Raw genomic sequence first — 26,038 nt, forward strand, 5'->3', positions numbered from 1 at the left:
GAAGTTGTCAAGGACACAAGAGGGCGCTATTTAATTGTGAAGGGGGTATTATATGGGGAGGAAATTGCTTTTTTGAACATTTATTGGCCTCCTGGCCACCCAGGTGATTTTCTGACTACAGCGTTTGCCAGATTAGCAGAGTGGGGAGTTAAGACACTGTTTATTGGGGGAGATTTTAACTGTCATTTATGCCCCATTATAGATAAATTCCCAACAGGTAAATCATTATTATCAACTCAGGCTAAAACTGTTAGGGCTCTCTGTAAAGACTTTGACTATGTAGATATCTGGAGGGCCTGCCACCCTGCAGAACAGGAGTATACTTTTTTCTTACTTTATAGTCCACAGCAGCTATACTAGGATAGATTATTTATTTTCTCCAAAAAATATGTTGCAGCATATAATGTCTTGCCATATAGGTAATATACATCTAATAGTTGGAGATTTCACCCATTCATTTTATCTGATCATAATTTTATATCATATTTTACAGAGGAGTTTAACTCTTTCATGTCCATTAACTCTGCCTCAACCGAAGATTCATCTTTACTATGGGAAACAGCCAAAGCTTTTTCTAGAGGCCTTATTATAGCATACACACTAAGTAAGAGGCGCAGACAAGCCAAACAAAAAGAGATCTTAGAATCAAAGCTTAAGGATGCTGAGAGATTATACATTAGAAAACCAACCCCCGGTAAGACGAAAGAAATTTCAGCACTTAGATCTGCTTTAAATTCTCTTTTAACAAAACAAGCAGAAGTGAAAATTCGTTTTGCCAAACAGAAAATATACGAGCATGGGGATAAAGTGGGGAAATATTTAGCATTCTTAACAAAGAAAAAATCTGACTCTCAATCTATCCTGTCCATTGTGGATAGTAGCGGTAAACGTTTTCTAGACAGCTTATCTATTAATAATACATTTAAAGAATGGTTTGAGAATTTATATAGGTCAGAATTAGAAGGGGATACAACACAATCCACAGAGCATTTCTTCTCCACCCTCAACCTACCCAGTTTATCAGAAGATCAGGCCTCTTCCCTTAATACTCCTATATCTAAAAAGGAAGTTTTAGAAGCCATAAAGAGTTTGCAGTTTGAATTTTATAAAGAATTTAGAGATTTATTAGTTGACCCCTTACAAAATATGCTCAATGACTTGTTTGTGAAAGGCCATTTGCCACGATCCATGAGAGAAGCAAATATATCCTTAATTTTGAAAAAAGGTAAACAAGCGGAGGACTGTTCGTCATACCGACCTATTTCACTGCTTAATGTAGATCTGAAGATTCTTTCTAAAATATTAGCAACACGGTTAGAATGCCTTCTCCCCACTCTAATAAAAGACGACCAAACAGGCTTTATTATAGGACGCAACTCTGTCAATAACATGCGTCGCCTGTTGAATGTGATACAGTTTGCTAGGCAGCAGTCAGTAGACGGTCTTGTGATTTCGCTAGATGCGGAGAAGGCATTCGATCGCATCGAATGGCCCTACTTATTTCATACGTTACATAAATTTGGTCTTGGTGAGCACTTCATTAGGTGGATCAAGTTATTGTATAATGAACCTCTTAGTGCCGTGCTGACTAATGGATGCCGGTCCTCTACGTTCAAGGTTGGGAGGGGGACGAGACAAGGCTGCCCTCTATCTCCTCTTTTATTTGCTTTGATAATTGAACCATTGGCAGAAGCAATAAGAACAAATAATGAAATTTGTGGGTTAACAATAGCAAACAATCAACATAAGATTGCCTTATATGCCGATGATATTTTGATATTTATGGTGAATCCTGATACCTCTACTCCAGCTCTTTTAGACACAATTGACAAATTCGGCACTTTTTCAGGATATAAAATTAATTATGATAAGTCAATGGCAATGCCTATAGGCAGCTTAAAACTAATACCCCAAACATTATCATCCTTCCCATTTAGATGGGCCCCCGAGGGTTTAATATATTTGGGCATTAATGTTACCCCCTCCTTTGAACAGATGTATAAAGTAAACTTTCCTCCACTTTTTGAATGTATTCGTTTAGACTTAGTAAGGTGGAATGTTCTTCCTGTTTCTTGGTTGGCACGGATCTCCCTCCTGAAGATGAATATTCTTCCAAGATTACTTTACCCCATTCAAATGATTCCAATAAACTTTACCCACAAAACTATTAAGAAATTGAATGGTTGGTTTAGTTCCTTTATATGGGCTAAAAAAGAGCACGTATAAAACTTTCAACTTTAATGCTTCCATCTTCAGTGGGAGGTCTTGACCTTCCAGATATACAGAGATATCAGCTAAGTGTTCACTTGTGTTATATTTCTGACTGGGTACATAGAGGGTCCAGAACAGTGTAGTTTGATATTGAAAGCTCACTCAGTAAACTTCCTTTAATAAATCTGCTTTTCCTTAAAAAGTTCAAGTTCTTGAAAGTTGCTTGTAGTAACCCCATCACAATTAATTCTGTCAAGGCATGGAAAGTTATCAGGCGTTTGGAGGGTCGACCCCAACTTACCTCAACTTTCACTCCTATTTGTGATAACTATGACTTCCTGCTGGGGACTGTAGACCAAAATTTTCAAGTTTGGGCACATAAAGGTCTCAATACTTTACATGATCTATTTGAGGGGGACACTTTAATGTCATTTGACCAATTAACCACCAAGTACAGCATTCCACGACAGGATTTTTTTCGTTATTTACAGTTGAGAGACTTTGTGAAAAAGGACACTACTTTGCTTACAAATCAAGACATTTCGGCTGTGGAGAGACAGCTTTTTTCACAAATGAACAGTTCTACAAGTTCTTTTTATAAGGTTCTCAAGGATTGTGGATCTTCAAATACGGACTTATTGAAGAAGACATGGGAAAGGACACTTGATATACAAATCACAGACGATCAATGGGAGGAAGCATGGAAGATTGCAGGGACCTTAAGCATATGTAACAGAGTAAAAGCAATGCAGTTGAAAATTTTGCACAGAGCTCATATTTCTCCTTCGCGGAGGCACAAGTTTAAAGAAGACTGTTCGCCAATGTGCCCGAAATGTAAAACAGAGGAGGGAGATCTTATTCACTATTTCTGGTCTTGTAAGGAGATTCAGAAGTTTTGGGTTATGGTTGAACAAGAACTTAATGCTATCTTATCTATCAATATTGGCTACGGTCCAAAACACATGTTGCTTGGAATATACGACAACATGGTTATAGACAAAAATAAAAAGACACTTTGCAAGTTCCTAAAATTCTGTGCAAGAAAATGCATTCTTTTGAACTGGTTAGTTGATAAAGCCCCTTCTAGGTCACTATGGCACAGGGTTATATTGGAATATGTTTCATTAGATTATCTAACCTGTGCGTCTTATAATAAAGATGTCCTCTTTTATAGAAGGTGGGACCCATTTCTGATATATATGGGCTTAGATATATCCTCTATTCTCATTAGAGGGTTTGTTTAATGAGGTTTAAATGTGTGGCACATTGGTGCAAAAATATGTAAGATATAACCTACTGTTTGTATGATTATACCACTCTCCATTTCATTTATTTTTTAAACTGATTTACTGTGGTAAGCCATCTTATTTTTATTTTTATTTTTTTATTCATTTTATTTGATTGATTTACCCTTTTTCCCCCTCTCTTTTCTTTCGTTCTTTTGTTTGTTGCAAATTTTGTTTTGTAATGTTCAAAAATTAATAAATATATTTCACAAAAAAACAACAACAATGTTTTAACTAACTTTTCTGGACCGGCAGAATGAAATTGCCTAGAAGCCTATGAAGGAGTCAGACAGCTCTCAGATTTTAAAAATATCTTAATTTGTGTTCCGAAGATGAACGAAAGTCTTACGGGGTTGGAACAACATGAGGGTGAGTAATTACTGACAGAATTTTCATTTTTGGGTGAACTAACCCTTTAATATAAGAATAAGGCTGTGCTGACCTCGTTTCTAGAAGATGTCACTTTTTATGAGCGTGCTCTTATAAATTGCACACAGTGATGGGTAGTGAAGTGTAACAGGCAGACAAGTGCCGGCCCGTGGGGTTGTGGGGCCCTAGGCAAGATCATGAAAATTGGCCCCACTGGAGTAAAAAACTCTCATAACAATTTTATGAAGGAAGAGATAGCACATGATACGACAATTTCAATATTTAAGTTTGTAAATGTGTATTAAGTGTAGCATTCAAAAATGAAAAAAAAATTACATGAAACTCAAATAAATGAAATAAAATGTATGAATTGTACATAAATTATAACATATATATATATATATATATATATATATATATATATATAAAAAATTAGGCTATAGATGGCTCAATATATAAGTTTATAAAAGTGTAACATTCAACGTACATATGAAAAATCACTAAGAAACTAAGAGATTTTTAGCATTTTGAGGTCTGAGATGGTCCACCTTAATTTAAAAAAACTACGATAACTTCATCAGAGGATTAAAATCTATACAAAATGCATGGGTAGATAATTCTTAACACGCTGAATGTGGCCCAATTTTTCCATGTCTGTCTGTCTGTCTGCGATCATGGGCATTGTTACATTTATTAGTAAAACTAATAATACAGCAATAAATAACACACTATTTATAGAAGTCAGAAGAACACACCTTTACTTTGAGCTTGTCTTTATTCCTCAACCATTCTCCTCTTCCTTTTTTCAGCTCCAGAAAGATGGCGTTTGGATGCCATTTCTACCACAGTTTAACATATTATTATTTCAATTTACTAAAAATAGCATTGCTGTATGACTACGACTCTGACGAGACTTCGTGACGTTATGACAGACAAGAGGCAATCCAAATATGTGAAGTCGATATTACCATAGAGATTATAATATTTGGTATTTCATTTTTGACATCACATTTTCTGTCATGCAAAATGCCTCATATAGGCCTAAGAAATTAAGCATTACTAAAGGGTAAGAGCACCACAAAAAAAAGTCTCTTGTTTCTAAAACGTGAGCATTTTGGAGAGAAGTGTGGTGGAATCCGTGTGTGTGAATACTGTGATAATTACGGTACTCGAGGTCTCCCACTATATTTCGGGCGGTATTATGCAAATTAGCATGTGACGAGCTACTATGTATATTTCTTATGTTTTCGTATTTTATTCGTTCTATTGTTATGTATTTATTATCTTTTTCGGAAATTTGTCATGTTTGAACTATACAGAGCTATCCTTTTTATGTATGTTGTAGGTCTGGGTAATTTATTAGATACTCACCGTCTCTGTGAACTGTATCATGATTAGTCAGGTCCATGCAATGTCGGGCGTCTTTGATTGCTAAAATTGAGATGCACGCGCCTGAGTGGATTCTCAATATAATGCTTAATTAACGATTTATAAAATATAGTATTTGGTAGATATAGGGGTCCCCTCTGGCAAGGCGGGGCCCTAGGCGACCGCCTATGTCGCCTAATGGACGGGCCGGCTCTGGGTAGGAGAATCATATAAAGATAAAAATACATTATGTATTATAGTATGTATAATAATATCAAGTATTATACGGTATACCTACGGCTAATTCTATTCAATGGATATACTGTATGTGGATATATTTAAACCACATTTCAAAACTACAGTACACATATAGCGTACTGTACGCATCATCAAGTCTGTCTGTGATTACATGAATTCTGGATTTATTCTGTCTGTTTTTTCTGTTTCTTGATGTAATCACAGACTTGATGGTGAGATCAGATCTCGGTGTGGAGCATACCGGCTGATGTCAGACTCCTTGTGCATACAAAAATCTCACTGGATTATTACAATTAATGGAAAAAGGTTTGAAAATGTTTGAAAATGTAAACTGATATTTCCTTCTGACACACTACAGCAAATCTCCCACCATTTTTTTGGGAGAAAATACTAACATGCCTAAGACTTTTGCACAGTTATGTATTTACTCAACATTAATGTTTACGCAGCATGGATTGTTTCACCTAAATTTCAGCATTAGGATGGAGCAATTTTTAGGTGAAAATGTGATTAACTGGAGTGTTCAATCAGATAAAGGCCCTTGACATTTATATACTGTACACTATCGGTTAAAAGTTTGAAATAATTATGATTTTTAATGTCTTTCAAAGAAGCCACTTATGCTCACTAAGGCTGCATTTATTTGATTTATCATTTATTTATTTAAAAATACAGTTAACATATAAATAAAATATTATCACAATTTAGAACAACTGTTTTCTACTCTAAAATGTCATTTATTTCTGTGATGGTAAAGGTGAATTTTCAGCAGCCATTACTCTAGTATTCGGTTTCACATTATCCTTCAGAAATCATTGTAGGCTAATATGCTGATTTGGAGCTCAGTTATCATTTATTTGTACACAATTATTAAAAATGGCTCTTATTATCAATATTGACAGTTTATACATTTATATTTATTTAGCCCATTTTTATTTGAAGCACTTTGTGTTTTTTATTCAAACAAACTCAGCATTCAAATTACTTTTATTCAACTACGAAGTTCAAATAAATATTGCTCTTTAAATGGGAACACTGGAAAGAAGTTATGAATGAATTAATGAGGTAAATATATATAGCGCATTTCCTATGTACTACTGTACACCCAAAGTGCTTCACAGCACCAGTGTGCAGCATCCACTTGGATGATGTGACAGCAGCCACAGTGCAATGGCTCACATCGCACAGTGCACTCACCACACACCAGCTATAGGTGGAGGAGAGAGAGTAGTTATCAAGAATCGCTTTTATCAATCTCTTTTATCAAGAATTTATTATATCAAGAAAAGAAATATGAATAAATATGCTGAAAGATAAAGTGTGAAATGTATCATCAGATAGTGAGGAAGAGAAGTATGCAGTTAATTCACCCCACTAGAAAGTCAGGACATTTTGTATTTTGGCATACAACATTCCACACATTGTGTTGTAGTTGTACACTATACTGCAAATATCACCAGGACTTCCATGATTAAAAATTTACTATGCACAGTATATGGTAGAATACAGTATATACTGTAGAAATAGATTAGTATGCTATTCTGTACATAGCCAATTATCTTCTGCAGAAGTTAACTGTTGCAGTGATCTCACTTCCTGTATAAGGTATCCTGTATCACTTTTTTAGATCTGCAAGCTCAGCAATGCTTTTTAATATCTCATAAACATCACTAATCCATTCCTGACAAGAGGAGTGCATTCCAACTTTCCATCAGCACATGAGAGTGGAGATAAGAGCCTGGATTAGCCAAGGACTAATAAGATGACACACATCGATCACCAGATCTACCTGACACTGAGACAGGAAGATAACATTTAATAAGGACATGCAGTGCCAGCATGCAGTGGAGGGTGATCAACTTAGTATACAGGGCATCTTCAGAATGTCTTGGTAAGAGTGGTGTAAATAGACAGACAACTGTCAAACGCAGTGCTGAAATTTGACCTGTAACCATCAGTTGCCTAGTATAAACATCAGTATTCTGAAAAAAAAAAAAAAAAAAAAAAAAAAACCGGAGCAGGACTGGGATCACCATAAATCCCCAAGCTCTGGGTCAACCCCACTTTAGAAGTTTGTGGGTAACCGCCTTGCCCACAAATCTGTCAGGAAGTACAGCAGCACTGTAACACGTCAACACCTAATGTATAACTCGCTCTTTAAAAATTCTTTAATAATATATCAAATCCATCAGCAGTGACTGAGCCTCATACTCCTGCATACTGCAAACTACAATATCTTCAATACTGGTGGCAGCAGAAGATGGGATTGGATTTCCAGACTTCCAATAAATCTCTTGCTTTCATATTCTCCATCCTGAGAAATATGAAATAGTGCACTTGAAATGACATGTCAAGCAGTGACAGCAGCACTGTTTAGGTGAACTGCCATTCAAATTGTGAAAAAAAGCAACTAAAATATGCACTTTCCATTATACATTAATTTTAATCTAAAACCTTCATGTTGAAAAAAACAATGCTCCTCCATGTTATTTAGCAAATACCTAATTTCAAACTTTGTTGTTACATTAGGCTACTTGTTTTGGGTTCTTTGTTCTTATTTTTGTTTTTCCCCCATCACTGGGAATTTAATCAATGGAAGCTGATGACTTGGAAAAAGATTGGATTGGAATTCCAATTAAAATGTGGACAACTGAAAAATTGCAAACAAGGACAAATATTATACATAAAAATATGATAATATTATGATTGAAATACTGGAATGCATATGGTGTAAGTGTTGGTCTGTGTTCCAGCAAGCTTTTGCTTTAAACTCTAGATTGAACAGGTTTGTCAGTTTTAACAGATTTGTGAAGGGGAGCTGAGGTTACAGGAGGTTGAATAAGGACAACTAGAGTGGCTTTATGTTACATGATTTGACCATTGTGCAATTAAAGTAAAGTAAAGGCCAGAAAGGAATGGTTAGAGGCAGAGAAAAAATGCAGCAATAGAGAAAAGGCAGAGATACCTAAATTGAGATAGGCCACTGGGGGAACCTTTTACCCTCCAGACAGGGTTATTTATTTCACACAGTAATCCCAAACAGCTTCTCGAGTATTAATTAATTAAGCTTCTATATTTGACAGGTTTCAATGGGGGCACATTCCTCTTCCCTCTTCTTTTCTTTCCTCACTCTCTCTCGCCAGATTTTCTCTCCATCAAATAAATTAATTAATAAGAATACGAGGAACACTTTTACTCCAAAGGGAAGTGAACAGAAGTTTATCAAAACTAAATGATTTTTCTGAGTCATTTCAAGTTAAGCATTCTGGCAATTGCCATAGACAATACATTTCAACTATGGGGCAATGCCTCTCAGAGAGTATAGAAGCAGGAACGTGAAGGTCATTTTTATTAGAACACATAATAACGTAGATACAGTTTATTGCCAGGTATATGCAAGGATACCATGAATATGATATTCATGGTGTTGTTGCATATACCAGGCAATACATCGCATTTACCAGCTCTACATGACAAGAATTGAAAGACTGGATGTAACTTTGCACAGAAATATTACAAGCAATTTTATCACACTTTTTATCAAGCAATATTACAGGTAATATTATCACACTGTTTAAGTCATATAGGCATAATTTTGAAAATGTGTTTAATGTGTCTTGGCTCATAGAATTTTATTGTGTGTCACTTTAAATGCTTTTTTAGTTTGTTTTAACTAAGCCAGGGACAAATCAAAATGCCAGTGATGTTTTTGACAGAGCTTAAATAAGTATTAAATATGGAAAATTCTGTAATGGTAATATGTGTTTGCATAGAGTCATTTTAATGCATTAGGTGAAGTTTAGCTGTGCTGGGCACTTGTGCCATACCTCTGCTCTGTACGGTAGGAAGAGGGCGCTGGCAAGGTTTCCTGTAATACCACTGAGAACGTAGATGATGGAAATGCGTAACCAGCCTGCTAGTTTCTCCAGGTCTCTAAGTATAGTCATTTGGAAGATCACTGACACCAGGCAATGCAGTAAACTAAAGAACAATCACATGAGCATGGGTCAAAGAAACTGTCAATACCATTTTTGTGTTAAATCTCAAATCTAGTAACAGATTTCAGTCTGCCTCTCCCTTCCATGTATAGACATGAGAAAGAGTGGAAGAGAAAGTATGAGTATAAAGACCTCAACCTTACCCAGCATGAAGAAAAAGGGAGAGCCACAGTCTATAGAACTGATCTGGGACACTGGGGTTCAGGAATGGCAGCAACCCACACACATCATCCAGGCAGTGGACCTGATGATGTATGAAAAATATAGTGGTCCGGATGATATATGATGTATAACAAAAAAAAAATGGCCTCTCTCACAGTATTACCATTTAATTATGTCCAGAGAAGTCTATTTTCAAAAAACAGTGAACCACAAGGCATTTTTAAGCTTAGCTTTTAAAAACCTGTTCTGTTGTCTTAATTTTGATGGCTGGGCTAAAAATTATGTTTTCAATGTAAATGGATACCTGTGAACAGAGTGTGGCCTCCTCATGGAAATATCCACGCATGAATTGGCAGTACTCCCAAGTGGTAATTTCACATCTTTACAAATGGATAAAAATGGAGCAGATTTGAATAAAATCAAAGAGTGGATGACAAATCCATTAGCAAATCCATTTGTTTGGATTAACAAATTAAATGTTTTTTTTTCCATTTGTCATTCCAGACCAATTTCTCCCCCCTGCTGAAAATCTAAGCTCTCAAATAGCAATTGCATTTACATGCTTTGAAATATGATTGGAGAGCAGTTGTGGATGACAAGATTTACAGTAAACAAATTTACAGTAAACATAAACAAATGTTTCTGACACAAATACTATTACTGTGCTTTTTGTCATTTCTGGAGCTCATCAGCACTGGTCCTCATTCACTTTCACTTTCATTGTGGAAAAGCATGAACATTAATTTGAACATTTATTTTTGTGTTCCAGGGAAGAAAGAAGAGCTATGGTTTTAGAACAATATTAGTGTTAGTAAATGAGAATTAAATTTTTGGGTTAACTATTTATTTAAATGCAATTACTAGGTGTATGAAGCTAGACTCAGTTAAGTGGCTTTTGACTAAGCATATGGGGTAAAATTGTCAATATGTTTAATGCAAACTGTCAACATCTAAACCTTGATTTTTATTATTTCAAATGTTCATTTATTACCTTCCTTTAGTTCCAACACAGCATGGCCTGCCCTTCAGTGTGCAGTCCATGTGTTTGTATCCTGTGTGGTTCCACATTTTAGGGTATGTACAAATCTGCAGTAGAGGAATAGGAGATTGAAAAACAATCAAGGCATAAAACTGTGTGTGTGTGTGTACTGTGATGGATTTTTTAATGAATAAAATAGTAAACCGTATATCAAACTAATCATAATTCTAACATCTAACCTTACTTCCCTTTTTAGGCCTAACATTCTAACACTTTGAACCAAATATACTAAAACGTTCTGTTCTTTGCCTATTGTGTTATGGGAAATTCTGAAGTGCTGACGATGACAAAATCAAAAATATACTGTCTGCGTTGTCTCATGACAATACTGAGTAATTAACTGAACTCTTAACACTTTCCCAAGTTTTTTTTTTTTTTTTATGATTCGAGATAATTTTGCTTATGCCAGTAACAGAGGGTAGAGGGCTTGCTTTTACCAATTGAACCAATCATATTGATAGAAGCTGACGTGAGTTAATTCATGAGTTAGTCACAATGATTTTATTTGTTGTGTCTGTCTTTATCCTATAAAACCTGTAGTATTCCTGTTTGCTGGGGGGATTCTCTCTTAAATTTGTCTGAGATCCTCCGGCCGTGCTTCTTCTTGGGGGAGATTCTCTGAGAACTGCTCGGGAACTCTCCCGGCCGTGTATCGTGATTAAAGCATTTAAAGGACATTTGCTGAAGTCTGTCTGGTTATTCTTGCTGTGCAGCAAGTTAGAGTTAGGGGACCCAGAGAAACTAACGTCGACTGTAGACGTCGATTGTAGATGAGACCCAGGTAGACTTAGATCAGGTGCGAAATAGGGGGAAAATCTACCACAGGGAACAGGTCCATATATATTTTTGGACACAGGCACAATTTTCATAATTTTGGCTCTGTATGCCACCAGAATACAATTTAAATTAAACGATCAATATGAAAATGAAGTGCAGACTTGCAGCTTTAATTCAAGGGCTTGAACAAAAATATCATGTGAAAAGTTGCAACCATTTTTCAGGGGCTCAAATGTAATTGGGCTAATGAATATAATCATAAATAAAATGTTCATTTTTAATATTTTATCAAGAACCCTTTACATGCAATAGAGACTTTAAGCAACAGCTGCTGATGAAACGGCACCGACGTTCTGACGTTCTATGGTGCATGTGCGACTTTAACTGCTACTTCGTGATGTTCTACTGTAACGTCTACTACAAAAGAACAGCTGATTTGCCATAGTCGTTAATACGAGACAGATTAGAAGTAAATGTTATATTTTATGGTTATGTTGCATTTTAATTGATCTGTATATAATTTAATGCCAAAAGCAAGCCTTTTCTTGCTTTTTTTAAAATACTTTTTTTGTATTTTGTTAAATGATCTGATACGTCGTCCTCTTTATTATTGCTTTAGTGATTTTTGCATTCTTTGGCTACAGCAGTTAACAGTGTACTTTACTGCCGTTTCATCAGCAGCTGTTGCTTAAAGTCCCTAATGACAGCCTAAAGTCTGGAACCCATGGACATCACCAATACAACATCAATACTAATGCTTCCTTTGTGATGCTTTGCCAGGCCTTTACTGCAGCTGTCTTCAGTTGTTGTTTATTCGTGTTCCTTTAGTTTTGTCTTCAGTAAGTGAGATGCATGTTCAATCTGGTTGAGATCAGGTGATTGACTCCACTGGAAAATCTTCCACTTCTTTTCCTTCAAAAACTCCTGGGTTGCTTTTACAGTGCGTTTTGAGTCATTGTCCATCTGTACTATGAAGCACCATCCAATCAACTTTGCTGCATTTGGCTGAATCTGGGCAGAGAGTATATCCCTATACACTTCAGAATTCATCCAGCTGCTTCTGTCACATCATCAATAAACAACAGTGCCACTGAAAGCCATGCATGCCCATGGCATAACACTGCCTCCACTGTGTTTTACAGATGATGTTGTATACTTTAGATCACAGATACTCAACAGGCGGCCCGCGGGCCGCATCCGGCCCATCGGCATTAATTTTATGGCCCGCGTCATGCAAAAGATGAACGCACTTTTTTTAATAATTTGAGCTCAAAAGTTGCGCGAGTATTAGACAGTGTGATTTATATCTATGTATATTGCGGACGGACGATAATCCGTTGGTCGATTAATAAAAAAGAACATTCATCATCGTCATTCTGATGTGTGTGGAATGTTTAGTGAGATTTTATTTAGTTAGGCTACTTGATATCTCCGAAATGTACCATTAACTTGCGCAACAATAGTTAAACAAGCGGTAAAACTGTCAGGCAACTTGTGTGTGAGGCGCGCGAGCTCGTGCATTCAGAGCTGAGCACTTTCACTGCTGGTTCGGGTGACGTTAGAGCTGATCCGCGCATCTCTAGCCTACTGTAGTGTGTAATTGGCCGATGATCCTCTTAACAGCATGAAAAACAAAACTTATTTTCAAATTGTTAGTGGGTTATAAACGTAGCAAAAAGCACTCCCATTACAATTACGAGCTGTCAATGAGTTCACGACATTCTTGCAAACAGTTGAACTGGCAGTTTAGTTCGGAACGGGGCACGGCTCGCAAGAAAAAATTATCAAAGCTGCTTTTGAGCGAATTCTGACAAACTTAAAGTTAGATGTAGCCTAATAATAGTTAATAATAAAATATAGGCCTAATATTGAACATTTGATGTAGCCTGCAGCCTATATTAAGTTGATGAGGCCTAATCAATAATTGTTAAATATTTAAATATAAAGATAATATATGAAGAACTCTTTTCCAAAACGCGATAAACGCCATTTTTAAAGAAAGGTTTGTGCTTTCTGTTTGAGGTCTCTGTGAACGTCCGCTTTCAGAGCGCTCACGTCCGTGATGGAGAACTGCCACGTAACATTGTTTTTTCCTCATGAATGCAAACACAAAAAAGAAAAAAATTATTTTTGGAGGGTGGATTTATAGCATTTTGGGAAAAAAATGTATGGAATAGCGTTTTGAAAAAAAAAAAAACCGTTGAATTTATCATCAACAAAATTTAATAATCATTGTTAGACATGTTCGGACTGAGCAAAAGAAACAACAACAACAACAACAAAAAAACATTTTAACTGGATAAATTGAATAGGCCTATTCACAAAATGTGTGGGTCTAGGTAAAAAAAAGTAATTTTCCTAAAAACTATTGAAATGGAATTATAGCGTTTTGGAAAAGAGCTCCTCATACTTCATGTTAATCTACCTTTTTGTTCCAGAATTGTACATTTTTACCATTTTTACTTTCATGTTCAGTATTATTTTAATTTGGACAAAGACTAGCAAGACATACCTTGCAAGGAGGTTTTTAATACTCTGAGTAGCTTTTTTTTTCTTTTTGCTTAATATTAATAATTAATATTGCTAGAAAACTGTTAATCCACTTTTTGTTCCATATTTTTTATTTTTATGTTCAGTATTAGCATACTTTAAATTGGACAAAGACTAGCAAGACTTACCTAGCAAGTTTTTTAAATACTCTGAGTATGAACTCTCTTTTTTTGCATTAATATCGCAAGAAAATTATTATCCAGATTATTTTTATTTTATTTTATGTTCAGTATTACTTTAAATAGAACAAAGACTAGCAAGACTTATAGCAAGATAGGGAATAAACTGAATTTTTATATAAGTAAAAACTGTAAATATTGTCATAAATAAAGTTTTACGATGCAAGTTGTAATTTGTGGCCCTTCACATTTAATATGGTTTAAATGTGGCCCCCTTGGCATCTGAACTTGAGTACCCCTGCTTTAGATCATGAGTTATTTCAAGCTTTCTCCATACTTTTTTCTTCCTGTTATTGTGGTACAGGTTGATCTTAGTTTCCTCCGTCCAAAGAATGCTTTTCCTGAACTGGTCTGGCTTTTTTTTAGCAAAATGTTTTTTTTTGGTCTAATAGAAAGGCTAATCTGGACTTTCTATTCTTGAGGCTTATGAATGGTTTGCACCTTGTTGAACCCTCTGTATTTGCTATCGTGAAGTCTTCTCTTGACTGTAGACTTTGACAATAACACGCCTAGCACCTGAATAGTGTTCTTCACTTGGCTTTACTTTTGTGAAGGGGTTTTTTCTTTACCATGGAGAGGATCCTAATCATCTACCACTGATGTCTTTTCATATTGCTGAGCTCACCAGTGAATTCTTTTTTTTTCTCAGATTTTTTTTTCTCACTTCTTATGTTCCTGCTATCTCTCTGATTGATTTGTTTTATTTTTGAAGCCTAACGATGGCCTGTTTCACTTGCATGAAGAGCTCCATTGACCGCATGATATTGGTTCACAGCAAAAGCCTCCAAATGCAAATACCAAACTTAGAATCATCTCCAGACCTTTTTACCTGCTTTATTGATGAATAAATTATGGAGGAGTAGGCCACACCTGTCCATGAAACTTTTGAGTCAATTGTCCAATTACTTTTGGTGGGGCTACTCAAGAGCTGTATTCCTAAACCCTTAATCCAACATATATACACATACACAAACATTATTTATTTGATTTTGGACTTCATTGGCTGAATTATTCGACAAAAAAAATCTTAAGACAAATCTTCTATGACGGTAAAAACATTGGTGAACATTTCTCACCGGCCACTCTGCAATGTCATCAGGCCAAACATGGGGTCCTGATGAGGCTGGCTCCTCACAAGTTCTGCTCCCAGCATGGATTGCAAAGACAAAATAATAAAATAAAAGCTAATAATTTTCTCACAGAATGAGAGATATTTCATTGAAATTTACCTTGGGTCCTGATGACAGACTGCACCTGAAGATCTCACCATGTCTACATTCTCTTTGTTCCATTTTATAAATGTTGCTAAAGTCTCCTGGAACCAGAAAAAAAGCAAAAATGTATTTAGTAGTCATAACCCTCTTAAAGAGGATGCACTAAAAGTCATACTGAATTAAAAGTAATTCAAATGTATGTTCAGCTTGCTTCCTCTGGGTGGTAGATAAGAGCTTCTACCACCCAGTTACTGACTGCAATTAATCTTTACTGGACACATAACTGCTTTGCTGTTTGTGTATTGTTTATTATTGTTCATGAATGTATGTTTGTGTTTGTGAACAGTTGTACCGAGCAGTCGTCATTCTGGGTCTGCACACACCCAGATCCATCGTTCTGTACACAGCAGCCGGACTCTCTCTCTAGATCTTTGGCCTGCTGTGCTAGCTTCACTATTTGACTGTCTCGTCTGATGCATGGGGAGAACTTTGCTCCCAAGTGGATCAGATCCTCCTATGGAACAAAGCAGGAGTGAAGAGACCCACAAAGGTGACCCAAAAAATGTGACATTTCTTTAATGACTAACATTGTACAGCAGTAGAAGAGCTGAATACTTCAGTCTAACAACCACTGTCATTGTTCCAACATTAAGGTAATTTAAGCTTTCTATTAAAAGAGAGGCATAAATTCTCTTCCAATGACTAAGTAGCCAACACAAAGGTGATCCATCCATACTGTAAAACTAGTTGTTAACAATCCGGTGATGAAATGGGGGGTTTCAATTATATAAGCATAATGGCTTTATGTAAGCATCAGGGGCATCTCAAGCATCTTGATAAATCTTTGTCTGATGAGGTAGTTTACAGTAGATACATCTGAAATCATCTTTTCAATTCATTGAATGTTATTAGTTATACAATTACTTATTTAAACAAGAATTATTCAAAACTAGAAGGCTAACTGTAATGCCAGCTGAAGCTAAAATATCCTGCACATCCTCATCATATGCCTCAGCCTAACCCTTTCGCTGTGCTGCTCCTTCACTTTTCCGTGTGGAATCTTTTCGACTTGTAGACGATTATTCATAATATGACGTTGTAGCTGAGGAGAGGTAACTACCAGGCTAATGCTTATCGCTGTGATAACAAGTAGTATGTGAATTTGTATTAATTAGTTGAATGAGAACATCCAATTTTCCAAGTCAAATTTACTTAGCACAGAATTGATTGATAATGTTAGCTTGTTAACTGCTAAAAGAATGCTTGCTTATCTTTTTTAATTTGGCATCATTTGTGGCTTTATTTAGTCATCATTGATGAAAGCTTTTTGAAGTGATTGGTTAATTTAGTTTTTTTTTTTTATATGTTCTGTTTGATAGGAGTGTTACGCCTGCCTGTTTACCCCTACTGGCTCTGCTACACAGTGCAGATGTTAGTTGGGCAACAGGTGTATTCCATCCCTAATTAACTCACCATAGGTATAAAGACCTGTGACTTCGAGTGAGAGGTTCTCTCACTTCTCTCACATTATTTCTTTTGTATCTTTGTTTTTCCATATTTATTTTTAGTGCTAGATATTGTTTATTTAGTAACCACACACGTGTGTTTTTTCCCCTAGACGTCGGTTTCTTTTGATTGTTTAATATTGGTTTTGCTTGATTTGTTAATAAATTGTTTTTTGTTAAAGCATTTGGTTGTTTGCCTCTTTTATGTTGCGGTATATGAGCCAGCCGTAACATAAAAATGGGGCCTCCTCCGAGATTTTTGAGCGTTTGTTTTTGAGGGAGTATTTTATTGTCTCTTCAGGATTTCTTGTAAGGATCGGCTTTCACTCCGGTTAGTATGGCCCCGTTCACACCGCAAGTCTTAATGCTCAATTCTGATTTTTTGCTCAGATCCGATTTTTTGATTGGCTGTTCACATTACCTTTTAAAATGTGACCTATATCTGATTGCAGTGTGAACTGTTTGAGGTTTCAAACTAACCCGCATGCGCAAAAGAACAATAACAATGACATCAGACGCAGCACGCGGTTGCATTAAAGTTCGGGAGGTTATGGAGGAAGTAAGCATATTCGCATTTATTTCAAAATGTTTGTGTAATGGAAGCCGTGAAATTAATGAGCAGGTGCTGAGGAGGAGAAGAACGAGGAGAAAGAGAGAAAAATTGGCTATTTTTGCCTTTTGCGGGTTTATGGCTGTAAATTCACTACAGAGGTCTGTGTGGATGCGTAGTTTGACACTGCAACCACGTTCTCCTGTGTCCCCGTTCTTCCATTTCGTGTGCAATTTTTTCAAAAACGGAGCGGTTACGGTAGGATCCTTCTAGTTTAGCTTGAATTGAAGTATCTCCCCATATACTAATTAGGTCTAACACCTCACTCTCCCTCCATTGACTCACTCCATCACTGTTTTCCATATCTAGTCAAGTTTTTAATGTTAGGCTACTGTCTGTGTCTGTTGTGTCTAGGGCTCCGTCGCATAATTGTGTCAAATGTCGACGTAGATTGACGTAAAAGTCGCATCAAATCCGCCGTGGTTGTTCACACTGCGGCCGCATTTAAAAAAATCAGATCTGGGTCTGATTCAGGACCACATATGTATGTGGTCCAAATCTGATTTGAAAAAATCAGATCTGGGCTAGATTTGAGTGTTCACACTACCTCTGAAGAAGTCTGACCTGGTCACTTGACCCCAAAAAAATCAGATTTGGGCCACTTTTGCCTGCAGTGTGAACGGGGCCGAGTGTTTCAGCTGGGCTGCTCGTGAGCGGTCCTTCCATCGGAACGCTGTTTGTTGTTTTGTTGATTTTGTTTTGTATTTTATTTGGAGTTTTGGAAGGAAATCCTGGGTGGGGGTACGCTTCTCGCGCAGCTGAACTCATTTGGAGAACGGTTGTTACGAGGTTCAGCGTTTCAAGTCGCCTCGAGCCCGGCAGTCCTTTGAAGACTAGTTAGGATAGTTAGTTTCAACAGGCAGGCATATCGGAGATGAAAAGCCAATGGAAATCCTGGTGAGTACTTTATATTTCTCCCTGGTGTTTGTTTAGTTTGATTATAAAAAGAGCATGTTTTTGCGTGTGGTTATGTGCTAGGTTTTGCCAATTTATGAAGGAAGTTGATGTTTGTGTAGAACGGTTAAAATATTAAATTTGATTCGTTTACACGAACATCTTGCGTTGGGGACAATAGAGTTGATAGATGATGAGTAAATAAGTTTGTCACAGCTGTTGTAGCCTGAGTATGACCGATTGTTATTTACTGTGAGTAAATTAACACTGCATTGAGTGGTTATGCAGGGTTTTCCTATTGTAATTGAGCATTGATTTACCGTCCTTGTTATAACACTGAAATTGTTGATGTGACTTTAAGGTCTGTTTGATTAATTTGAATAATAAAAGCAGGATTTTTTTGTCTTGGACATATTAATTCATTTGATCTTTTTGAATTTCTAGTGTTATAATGGATTGAGCTAGGCTGTGCGAAATGGTATGCCAATGAGTATTATGGTATAATCATTTGGGCTTAGGTTTTTTTCTGGCACTTTTGTTTTTTTGAGGTTTTATTAAATTTATTTTGGATTTGTTGTGGTCAATTAACTAATCTCCATTGTGTGAATTGTATGTTAAGTTCAAAATGACTTCCATTCAGGGATTGAGTATAGAACTTTCTGAGAAGTTTCTAGATAGGTGCACCAAAGAACAACTTTTAGAAATCGCAGAGAGTCATGCAATCATTTTGACTGGAACTGATAAGAAGCGCAAGGAGGATTTGTTAAGAGCTGTTAAAAGCCAGTTGATAGCCAAGGGAATTCTGGTTGTAGGAGATGAAGCTGGTCTTGGTAAGGCAGCATATCCACTGGTTGAGAGAGATTTAATGTCCATAGAGAAACAAACCCAGTTTGAAAGTGAGAGACTATCGTTTGAAGGTACTCAAGCATTAGAAGATAGGGAATGGGAAAAACGTTTTCAGTTTAAAAAATTAGAGTTTGAACAGGAGCGTGAGCGTACACAATTTGAGCTGAGAAAGTTAGAGTATGCACGTGAGAGTGAACGTGAACATAGGCAGTATGAGATGAGGAAGTTAGAACTTGAACTGGAAGTAAAAAAGCTGAAGTTTCAAAATCCGTTCAGGTTGTGCATTCTTCATTTGATGTTGGTCGAAACATTAAGATGGTGCCCCCATTTTGTGAACGTGATGTAGACAAGTACTTTGCCCATTTTGAAAGAGTTGCTTCTTCTCTAAAATGGCCAGAGGAAGTCTGGACTCTACTTCTGCAGTGTGTTCTGACAAGGAAGGCTCAGGAAGTGTTTTCTTCTCTTTCTGAAGAGGAGAGTGTAGATTTCAAACAAGTCAAAACAGCCATTTTGAGAGCATATGAGTTAGTACCAGAGGCTTATCGCCAACGATTTCGTGGTTATAAAAAACCTGAAAGACAAACATATGTTGAATTCGCTCGGGAAAAAGAGATTGCGTTTACAAGGTGGTGTCAGTCTCAGAAAGTAAAAACCTTGAACCAGTTAAGGGAGTTAATTCTTGTGGAAGAATTTAAAAACTGTGTACCAGGGTCTGTGTCTACTTATTTGAATGAGCAGAAGGCTCTTACATTAGCTAATGCGGCTGTGTTGGCTGATGAATTTGTTCTGACTCACAGAGTTTCTTTTCCTGATAGAGGTTCAAGTGATCAGAGTAGAAAGTTATTTCGGAATCGTTGGACGCCTCCAGTGAGTACATCGAATACAGTGTCAAGTGTGCCCCCTGTTAGTCAGAATTTTTCATCAGATAAGAAGGGTAAGGTGATCTGCTTTTACTGTCACAAAGTAGGGCATAGAATATCTGAATGTAACGGTTTAAAGAAGTCTGCCAAGCCAGTCGGATTGGTTGGACTTGAACCTCTGGAGATTCATGCTCACCAACAGAATTCTGAGATTAGGAAGGGGATCTCAAAACAGGTAGATGTCAGGGATAATTATACTGAGTATGCTCCATTTATTACTAACGGCATGGTGTCTTTGTCAGGACAAGAAGAAAAAGTTTCTTTGAGGATCCTTAGAGACACTGGAGCTTCTCAATCATTCTTGCTAGAGGGAGTTCTTCCACTCTCAGGACAGACTGCGACTGGGAAGGATGTATTGATTAGGGGGATAGAAATGACTTTCTTAAAAGTTCCCTTACATAAGGTACATCTTATCTCTGATCTTGTAACTGGTGATGTGATTGTGGGAGTACGGGCTTCCCTTCCGGTGCCAGGGGTTTCTTTCATCCTGGGGAACGATCTTGCTCAGGGAAATGTTTGGGGAGCATTAAAACCTGTACCATCTACTGTTGTAGTCTCCTCACCTATGTCTGCCGATGTTCCTGATGAATGTGGTCTGAAATTTCCCCACGTGTTTCCTTCCTGTGCTGTCACCCGAGCCAGAGGAAAACAACTTAAAGCCGACCAACTGGGTGAAGGTGAAGTTTCTTTACTTCCTGAGGTTCCTATGGAGAAAGGGTTACCCATTCATTTGGAGGATGATGTAGATGGGTTTACTTTTGTTCCCTCAAAACAGGTTGTTGGTGAGACAGTTGAAGGGGAACCACTTGGTATGACTTTGGCAGATAACATTTCTGATTCATCTGATTTCTTTTCTGAGGAGTCTGTCTCTCAGGAGAAAGCAGTATCAGAGGATCTTTTATCCTCTGTTTTTCATGTCTCTAGAGAGGACTTGATTCAAGAACAGTTAGCTGATGTAACTCTCAAACCTTTGTTCTCAATGGTTTGTATCGAGGGGGATATTGAGACTCAGCTACCCTCTTGCTACTTCCTGAAAGATGAAATGTTGCTTAGACGGTGGGTCAGTGAATCTGAACCCATTACTAAGGTTTATGTTCAGGTGGTAGTTCCTCTTAAATTTAGGCAGTCTGTGATCGGATTAGCACATGATGGAGTGGCTGGACATATGGGAGTGAGGAAAACATATGATCGATTGCAACGCAAGTTTTTCTGGCCTGGTTTAAAAAGAGACGTGGCAAAGTTTATTAGAACTTGTCATGTGTGCCAACTCACTGGTAAGCCAAACCAGAAAATCCCTGTGGCTCCTCTCCAACCTATTCCAGCTATATCAAAACCATTTGAGTATTTGCTGGTTGATTGCGTAGGTCCTTTACCTAGATCAAAGACTGGTCATTTGTATCTACTCACAGTTATGTGTTTATCTACCCGGTATCCAGCTGCATATCCTGTCAGGTCCATTACTACAAAATCTATTCTAAAAGCTTTAACCTCTTTCATGTCAACATTTGGCATTCCTAGAGTTATCCAGTCTGACCAAGGCTCAAATTTTATGAGCCGTCAGTTTGCTAAGGCTTTGCGACAATTGAAAATCAGTCATAACATTTCCAGTGCATATCACCCTCAGAGTCAAGGGGCCCTCGAAAGATTTCATCAGACCCTGAAGTCATTGCTACGGTCATACTGTGTAGAGCTTGGTTCCGATTGGGAGGAGGGGCTGCCTTGGCTGCTTATGGGAGTTAGAGAGGTTACTCAGGAGAGCATTGGATTTAGTCCAAATGATCTGGTATTTGGTCATGAAGTTCGTGGTCCCACTGCGGTTTTAGCTGATAACTGGATTCCTTCTGAACCCTCCCAAAATGTTTTGGACTTTGTGAGTGGTTTTTGATATCGGCTGCATGAGGCTCGAGCAATTGCTCAGAGGAAACTGGGAAAGTCACAGTGTAAGATGGAGAGGTTGTTTAACAAACAAGCAGTGGCTCGGAAATTTCAGGTTGGAGACCAAGTACTAGCTTTGTTGCCACTTGTAAGTAATCCTTTTCAAGCCCGTTTTGCAGGTCCTTATCCAGTCCTCAAATGCCTTTCTGGTAGAGCTGGGCGATTTTTTTCCCCTAAAAAAATCTGCGATTTTTTTATAAAAAACTCGATTTACGATTCGATTCGATTTTCCCCCCCCCATTTAAAACAAAATAACTGCGAACTGTAAATATATTTTAAAAATATATATTTATTGTATTTAATTAAAGTGCATCACCATAAACAAATTTTTGTTTGTCTGTTAGGATAGTCACTGTCAAATTACACGATTTTGACTCCTAAAAATCTTGTCATTTCGTGGACAAGAAACATGTCAGACTACACGTTGTTTTACGACCAGTCATCGCGAGCCGTCTCACACACTCATTCACTCGCACATATAGGCTACACAAGCTCACTCACATAGCCTACACACACACACACTCACTCATTCACTCGCTCACATACAGCTCTCTCTCTCTCTCTCTCTCTCTCTCTCTCTCACACACACACACACACACACACACACACACACTCACTCTCGCGCGCACACACAGTCACACTCACTCGCTCACTCACTCGCGAACACACACTCTCACTCACTCTCCCTCACTCACTCACTCGCGCACCGTCGTCGTGGAGGACCGTTAAAAAATTAAACATGCTAGCCTATATTTTTGTCGTGATGTCGTGAAGCATCGAGGGCTGCGCCGCAGGGAGCGTTCTACGGAAACCCTGAAGGAAGATTTGGCGAATGCAAAGTATTGCACGCTATATAGAAGAGGGGGAGAAAAAAAATCTAAAAAATCGATTTTTTGAAAATATGAATCGATTTGACCTACCAACTCGATTTTTAAATCAAATAGATTTTTTCCCCAGCCCTACTTTCTGGACAGAATTATCTTTTGAAAACCCCAGAACGACGCAAGGAAGTACAGGTTTGCCACATAAATCTTTTGAAGCCTTATTTTTTTCCTGCATCTTCTGTGGGGTTAGTAACCACTGTGTCAGATGATTCCTCACATTTGAGTGGGGAGGGAACTTCCTTTTCAGAGAGTTCCTCCTTGAATTGTATGGGGGATGATTGCGTTCATTTTCCTTCTCGAGGAGTTGTCGAAGGACGATTGAATAACTCTGAGATGTATTCAAAATTGGCCCATCATTTACCCCATCTATCTCCCTCTGAGAAAAACGACATTCTTCAGTTAGTGGAGTCCTTTCCTCACTTGTTTTCTGATGTGCCTACTTGCACTACAGTGATTGAACATGACATTGATGTGGGTTCTGCTTCACCAATTAAGCAGCATGCGTATAGGGTAAACCCTGTGAAACGGGACTTGTTGAAAAAGGAGGTGACTTACTTGTTAGATCATAATTTGGCTGAGTCCAGCTTTAGTGCTTGGAGTTCACCTTGTCTCCTTGTAAATAAGCCAGATGGATCCTACAGATTTTGTACAGACTATCGCAAGCTTAATTCTATCACTAAGCCTGACTGCTATCCTTTACCCCGCATAGATGATTGTGTGGATAGAGTGGGGTCTGCGAAGTTTGTGAGCAAATTTGACCTTTTAAAAGGGTACTGGCAGGTTCCACTGACTGTTAGAGCAAAGGAACTGTCTGCATTTGTGACACCTGACGACTTTCTCCAGTACCGTGTTATGCCATTTGGGGTTCGAAATGCTCAAGCCACCTTCCAGCGCCTTATAAATAAGGTGTTGTCTGGTTTATCTGACTGTGATGCTTATTTGGACGATGTGGTTTTGTATAGTTCATCTTGGTCAGATCACCTAGTCCAAATAAGGGAGTTATTTGTTCGTGTGACTGAGGCTTCTTTAACTTTAAATTTGGCAAAATGCGAATTTGGAAAAGCTACTGTTACCTATTTAGGTAAAATAGTAGGAAATGGACATGTTCGCCCCATTGAAGCTAAGATTGAGTCCATCTGTGCTTTTCCAGTGCCTACAAATCACAAGGAATTGCGTAGGTTTCTAGGAATGGCCGGATATTATCGTGGGTTTTGCCCAAACTTTGCCTCTATTGTAGCACCCTTGACCGATCTTATAAGTACGAAAGTATCCTTTAATTGGACCACTGTTACCCAACAGGCATTTGATGGAGCCAAAGCACTGTTGGCTAGTGCTCCTGTGCTTGTTGCGCCAGATTTTTCTCAGCCTTTTTGTTTAGCTGTCGATGCCAGCGATACTGGAGCCGGAGCTGTTCTCCTACAGAGAAGTCAGGATGGAGTAGAACATCCAGTCTGTTATTTTTCAAAAAAATTCAATGTCCATCAGCGGGTTTACTCTGTTGTGGAAAAGGAGACACTTGCTCTTGTTTTGGCCATCCAACATTTTGAAATCTATCTGGGATCATCTGCAAGTCCAATCGTGGTTTATACCGACCATAATCCTCTGGTGTTTTTACACCGAATGAAGGATCGTAATCAGAGGTTAATGCGGTGGAGTCTCTTCTTACAACCATTTTCCCTTGACATTAAACACATCCGGGGCAGTGAAAATGTCATCGCTGATGCCCTATCTTGGGCATGAGGATATATATTTTGTTGTTTCTCCTTTTTCCCTTTCTCTCTTCTCTTTCTATCCTGTTTCCTAGGGCCCAGGAAGCAGGAACTAGGAACCAAGTGGAGTGGGATCAATCGTGGAGAATTTGTTGCTGTTGGTTTTTTTTTTTTTTTGTTTTTTGTGCATTCCTTAGAGGAATACATTTTGCGGGGGAGGTGTTACGCCTGCCTGTTTACCCCTACTGGCTCTGCTACACAGTGCAGATGTTAGTTGGGCAACAGGTGTATTCCATCCCTAATTAACTCACCATAGGTATAAAGACCTGTGACTTGGAGTGAGAGGTTCTCTCACATTATTTCTTTTGTATCTTTGTTTTTCCATATTTATTTTTAGTGCTAGATATTGTTTATTTAGTAACCACACGCGTGTGTTTTTTCCCCTAGACGTCGGCTTCTTTTGATTGTTTAACATTGTTTTTGCATGATTTGTTAATAAATTGTTTTTTTGTTAAAGCATTTGGTTGTTTGCCTCTTTTATGTTGCGGTATATGAGCCAGCCGTAACAGGAGTGATCTACTTATCTATTTATTTATTTATTTATACAAACTTTCATTCCAAGGGGTGACAAAGGCAGAGAACAGCATTGTCAGTCAGGTAAGCGTGTTGCATTTGAATGATCTACATTTCACTGCAGCATTTCATTTCACTGCCCCTCAAATAAATATTTTATAATCGGGACTTACCTACAAGCACATGATAAATCACCTATAGCTTTGGTAAAAAATGGCAAAGCATTTGTAGGAGCCAAATGTATTGATTCTTCAACCACTAGATGACGGTGTACACCAGTGGTGTAGGCGTGGTCACCTGTTAATATCACATGATATTTAAACCTCCCATGGGTTGTATCAGGAAGGGACAGGTGGAGGGAACATACAGTTCTTACCATAGAACCACTGCTTTTAAACTCTGTAAGTTACCCTATACATTTCATTAAATGAACAACAAAGCATTCTGAAACGGATATCACAATGTGGACATTGTTTATTTCAAACTATGCCTGAAGAACATCTTACCACCTTTCCCTAGCTTATAGGAAGGGCTCGGATATCGTTTGGAATTTAGTTTTCTCGTGCATTGGAAAGGACGGAGGAATTCTGTGAATGGAAAAGGTTTTGACTTGTGCATATGGCAGAGTGAGTGACTACTATTAGTCTTGCCATCTTGAACTGAACAGAGTGTTTATGCTTGAAAATTGGGAGAAATTTTCAAAGCTCTACGAAATGCCGGTGAGTGACCTTATTTGACCGATATGTGTCAC

At 37.7% G+C, this 26,038-nt stretch overlaps 1 protein-coding gene across 1 annotated transcript in view; it reads right to left on the reverse strand.

Moving 5' to 3' along the window:
- Positions 1-26,038, reverse strand: part of LOC308700172 (inactive rhomboid protein 2-like) — a 349,694-nt gene that overhangs the window by 8,426 nt on the left and 315,230 nt on the right. The window contains exons 12-18 of the mRNA XM_081381601.1: positions 15,764-15,925; positions 15,427-15,512; positions 15,274-15,337; positions 10,644-10,738; positions 9,957-10,032; positions 9,634-9,734; positions 9,320-9,473 (exon numbers count right to left, since the gene is read on the reverse strand). Coding sequence (XP_081237727.1) covers positions 9,320-9,473; positions 9,634-9,734; positions 9,957-10,032; positions 10,644-10,738; positions 15,274-15,337; positions 15,427-15,512; positions 15,764-15,925 — 738 coding nt within the window. The remainder of the gene's footprint in view (positions 1-9,319; positions 9,474-9,633; positions 9,735-9,956; positions 10,033-10,643; positions 10,739-15,273; positions 15,338-15,426; positions 15,513-15,763; positions 15,926-26,038) is intronic.

Source organism: Scardinius erythrophthalmus (genome assembly GCF_964197995.2).
Source record: "Scardinius erythrophthalmus genome assembly, chromosome: 12".
NCBI classification, from domain to species: domain Eukaryota; kingdom Metazoa; phylum Chordata; class Actinopteri; order Cypriniformes; family Leuciscidae; genus Scardinius; species Scardinius erythrophthalmus.